The sequence below is a fragment of the Antrostomus carolinensis genome, unplaced genomic scaffold (assembly GCF_000700745.2).
Source record: "Antrostomus carolinensis isolate BGI_N321 unplaced genomic scaffold, ASM70074v2 scaffold2126, whole genome shotgun sequence".
NCBI classification, from domain to species: domain Eukaryota; kingdom Metazoa; phylum Chordata; class Aves; order Caprimulgiformes; family Caprimulgidae; genus Antrostomus; species Antrostomus carolinensis.
This window is the reverse complement of record NW_010323712.1, coordinates 2,625-6,488: the sequence shown is the minus strand read 5'-3', so window position 1 is coordinate 6,488 and position 3,864 is coordinate 2,625. Positions and strand designations below refer to the sequence as shown.

General features: G+C 54.1%; 1 protein-coding gene across 1 annotated transcript in view; it reads right to left on the bottom strand.

The window, feature by feature from the left end:
- The window catches only part of LHX6 (LIM homeobox 6), a gene marked incomplete at its 5' end in the record, with an annotated part of 5,034 nt that extends 1,866 nt beyond the window's left edge, over positions 1-3,168 (bottom strand). The window contains 4 exons of the mRNA XM_010170644.1: positions 1-24; positions 805-981; positions 2,893-2,986; positions 3,068-3,168. The exon at positions 1-24 is cut by the window's left edge and continues 80 nt beyond it. Coding sequence (XP_010168946.1) covers positions 1-24; positions 805-981; positions 2,893-2,986; positions 3,068-3,168 — 396 coding nt within the window. The remainder of the gene's footprint in view (positions 25-804; positions 982-2,892; positions 2,987-3,067) is intronic.
- Positions 3,169-3,864: the final 696 nt, after the last annotated feature.

Sequence of the window (3,864 nt, the reverse complement as noted above, 5' to 3'; positions counted from 1 at the left end):
GCCCTTGTCCACACTGTACCTGACCTGTGGATGAGAAGAGGCTTCAGCCTCTGTTACTACAAACAACACAAGCCCTGCCACCAGCACTCGTGGTCAGGCTTCCACCAGGCAGCAGCTCGGGACACGCGTGGAAGAGGTGCCTGGTGGGTCAGGTAGAGGCACAGCAGGAGACATGTTTTACTGTGGCCACATGGGAGAGGGAGGGGAGAAGCCTCACAAGAGTCACGGAGCCAAAACCTCCATCCAGGCATGACCAAAGCTGCCCACCCCTCACAAACGGTTCAGTGGCACTTGGTAACTGTTAGAGAAAGCAACTCTGATCTTGTGAGCAGCAAGGAGACCACTTGTGACCACCGAGCTCAGCAGTGCACATCCACACCTCTTCTCCATGACAAAGAAAACACAAGGAGGGCCAAGGACCAGTCAGGTAAAACCTGGGCAGTGACTTTCCTGGGGATGAGGTTATGGAGGGAAACAGGCTGCAACAGCCCCCTCTCCCCTCCCCTCCTTCTCTCATCTGGGGCTTCCCCACAAACAGCCCTTCAGAAAATCCCAAAGACAAAGTCCATCAGACCATGAGGAGGAGGAGGAGCACGTGCTCCAGCCATGTTCCCGCAGTACAAGGGCATTTTGGGCAGCACTTGGTGCCAACCACCTGCTCCCAGGGTGCCACCACCTGCTCCTGAGGAGCACCCCATTGCCTTGCTGTCCCCAAGCACCCCGCTGCCCTGTCACCCCTGAGCACCCCGCTGCCCTGCTGTCCCCAAGCACCCCACTGCCAGAGCCCTGTGAGCCGCCACTTACTCTCTATGTATCCGTGCAGTGTCACCATCCGGGCTCGCTCCGGGCTGCTGAAGGGCGAGTAGTGAATGTCATCGGAGAGCGAGGAGGGGATGCGGGATGGGGGAGCTCCCGAGGGTGGCACCGTGTGCTGAGGGGTGTGTTTTTTATGGCGGGCTCTGCAGTTTTGAAACCAAACCTAGAACAAAAGCAACAAAGTCTGTGTCAATGCAGAGACAATTGGATTGAAGTGTGGTCCTTCACCCAGACCCTGTGATGGGTGTCTCTTCCAAATATTTTTTAAAAAAGGAAGCAAATTTAGAAATCTGCATGCTGAAATACCTCACTAGTGTTCCTCCAGCTTCCATAGCTTTGTTTTACACTCACTAGAGCAGAGAGTTTTGTCTCGAGATAGTACAGACATTAGGGAGCCCAAAGTGGCATCTCTGCTGTTAAACTGTCTTGGTCAAAACCAACACCCTTCTTTATTCAAGTAATTAAATCTTTCCAGCTTGTCACAGGAGTCACTGAGCGAAACACCCTGACTCAGTGATGCAGAACCTCATGTCAATGATCACACTATTCCCTTCTTCACTAAAATAATTTTAACAGTGAGCTGCTTCCTGAGCTCGAAGGGCTGTGAAAGCCCCTGGGAACAGCACCAGAGCCACCGGGCAGAAGCACTCCTGTACCCGAGCTTTGGTGGGTTCATCCATCTCCACAGGTAGAAAGCTCCATCCCTTCATGGCTTCCACGGCAGGTGATGGGAGCACCTTCAAGGTCTCCTTTAGATTTTAACCTGCAGCCCCAGCCAGCCTGGCCTACTTCCCTGTACTGGGAAGTACAAGAGCATCAGCAAGGCAAGAGACAAGGGGAAACAAAACCAAGTCAAAGCTTAGACTAGGAGAAGACTTGACTATAGGGACAATGAAAACACTCTTGTTTTAATCACTTGTGGTTTGTTATATTCAAAAACCACATCAGCAGAACATTAAAGTTGAGAAAGGAGACTACTGGGATACAGCCCTTCTCCATCCCAGCAGCAGGTATGAGCCCTCTGACCATATCTCACTGCTTCTAATTAAAGGAATAGTTGGGAGATTACATCCTAGAGTTAAAACATGCACGGAGGGGGATTCTGTGCTAATGTGGTGATTTCTTTTTATGCTTTAATTTTTGAAAGATAGCCGGGAATAAAAATCTTCTCCAAGGCCGAGAGAAGATCAGCTCTCTGAGGCCACGCATGCTGGACGACAGAGAAGGAAACAGTCATAAGCATTTGACAAATTGTTTCCTGTTCAAAGCGCCTTTAAAAAATATCCACATAAAAAATAGCCCCGCGTGCAGACTGCTTGAGCTTTAGCTAAACCAAAAATCTCAATCACTGAGGCTCCAGCCAGATTTTCACACACGAAATTTGGAAGTGTCGCTGGCAAAACAATCCTGGATGAAAGCTCAGAATTTATTTTAATCACTCATGGTTTTATTATATGCAGAAAGGATGTCAGGAGAACATTAAAGTGAAGAGTATGAATGTCACCGAGGAGCAAGGCTGGGCTGTCTATGGGGACAGGGAGCTGGGAGCTGCAGAGGGGACATTTCTGTCAGTCCCTACAGCACCATCCCAAATAGCACAAGCACGGGGACTTTCCTGCCACCGCTTATCCTGGGGCTACAAAATCCACTTGTCTTTAAACTTCTCAATCCCAATGCTCCTTGAAGCCACTGGCTTTGCCTGCTCCCAGCAGGGACAGCAGCTGGGGAAGTGCCTGCACACCGAGCTCCGGGGCAGCACACTGACAGCAGCTCTCCCACCCGGCAATTTACTGGGACTGTCTGGGGCTGTATAATATTTTTTTTCCTTGCACCATAAGAGGGAAAAACAAACAGAAAACCCACGAGTGAGACAGAGAAAGGATGGCACTGGTGTCACCTCGGGACCCGCTGAAGCTGACACCCCGGTGAGGCAGCGTGGAGCTGTGGATGCAGCAAGTCCCGGGGTCGGTGTGCAGGAGCAAGGGGCTATGGGGACATGAACCCTGTCCAGCACCAGCCTTGTGGTGCAGCCCCTCTGCCCTGCTCGAGGTGCCCGTCCCTGCCCGTCCCTCCCCTGAATGACTCTGCGACTCAGCCCCGTCATGTCTGCCAGCTTCTGAAGCGTTTGTGCGTCGGGGTTGTTGTCCTGAGCAAACTGTGCCTGCATGACCTGGGGGGTGAGAGGAGAGAGGGGGTCAGGATGAGGCTGGGGAGCTGCAGCCCCTCAACCCCCCCGGCCCAGCCCCGCTACCTGCAGCTGCTCGGCGGTGAAGGAGGTGCGAGCCCTCTTGGCCGGCTTGGGCTGGCTGTCCTGCTCCGAGGGCACAGCCCCCTCCAGCGTGATCCCATTGCCTACAAGAGAGAAATCCCGTGTGCCGCAGGTCAGAGACCACCCTGCCCACCAGGCCTGACATCACAGTATGGGGCACCAGCAGCAGCCCTTGCTGTGAACAGGAGTAGAAAGAGCAGAGCCAGCACCACTCGCTGCTCAGGAGCTGCCTGGGCTGCTGAGACCTCCAGGAGACACTGCCAGCCCCGAGGAGGCTACCAGTGAATTAAGAAAAATGCAGCAAGTTGGTGGAAGATGCAGGGAATGAGGGATGGGGAAAGAGCAGAAGGAAGATGGATTTCAAGGTGATGTCTCATTGACCCTGACTCGTTGTCACCAAGGGGCCATGTCCCCCAGCAAGTGGCTCAGAAGGGGACCCTGCTCTGCTGGGCTCACCAACATCCATCACTCCAGCCCCGTGCTGCTCCCCATGACCCCGTCTTCCCCTGCCGGCGCTGCCCTGCCTCCACCAGCCACTTCATTTGCTGAGAGGGTTTTCCTCTCTTTCCTCCTTTCCCCAGCCCCAAATCCTCCTGGCACCCCAACTTCCTCCTCCTGGCTCCCAGAGCAGTGCCATCCCCCTGGCCTCGGGGTGCCCACGCTCTGAGCAGTAGCCACACTAAGAGGGACACAGCAAGGCGAGGGACTGTCCTGTCCACCCGCTTGCCCAACACAGCATCGGGATGTGCCCGGCGGTGTGGGGAGGGGGGCCAGAGCCA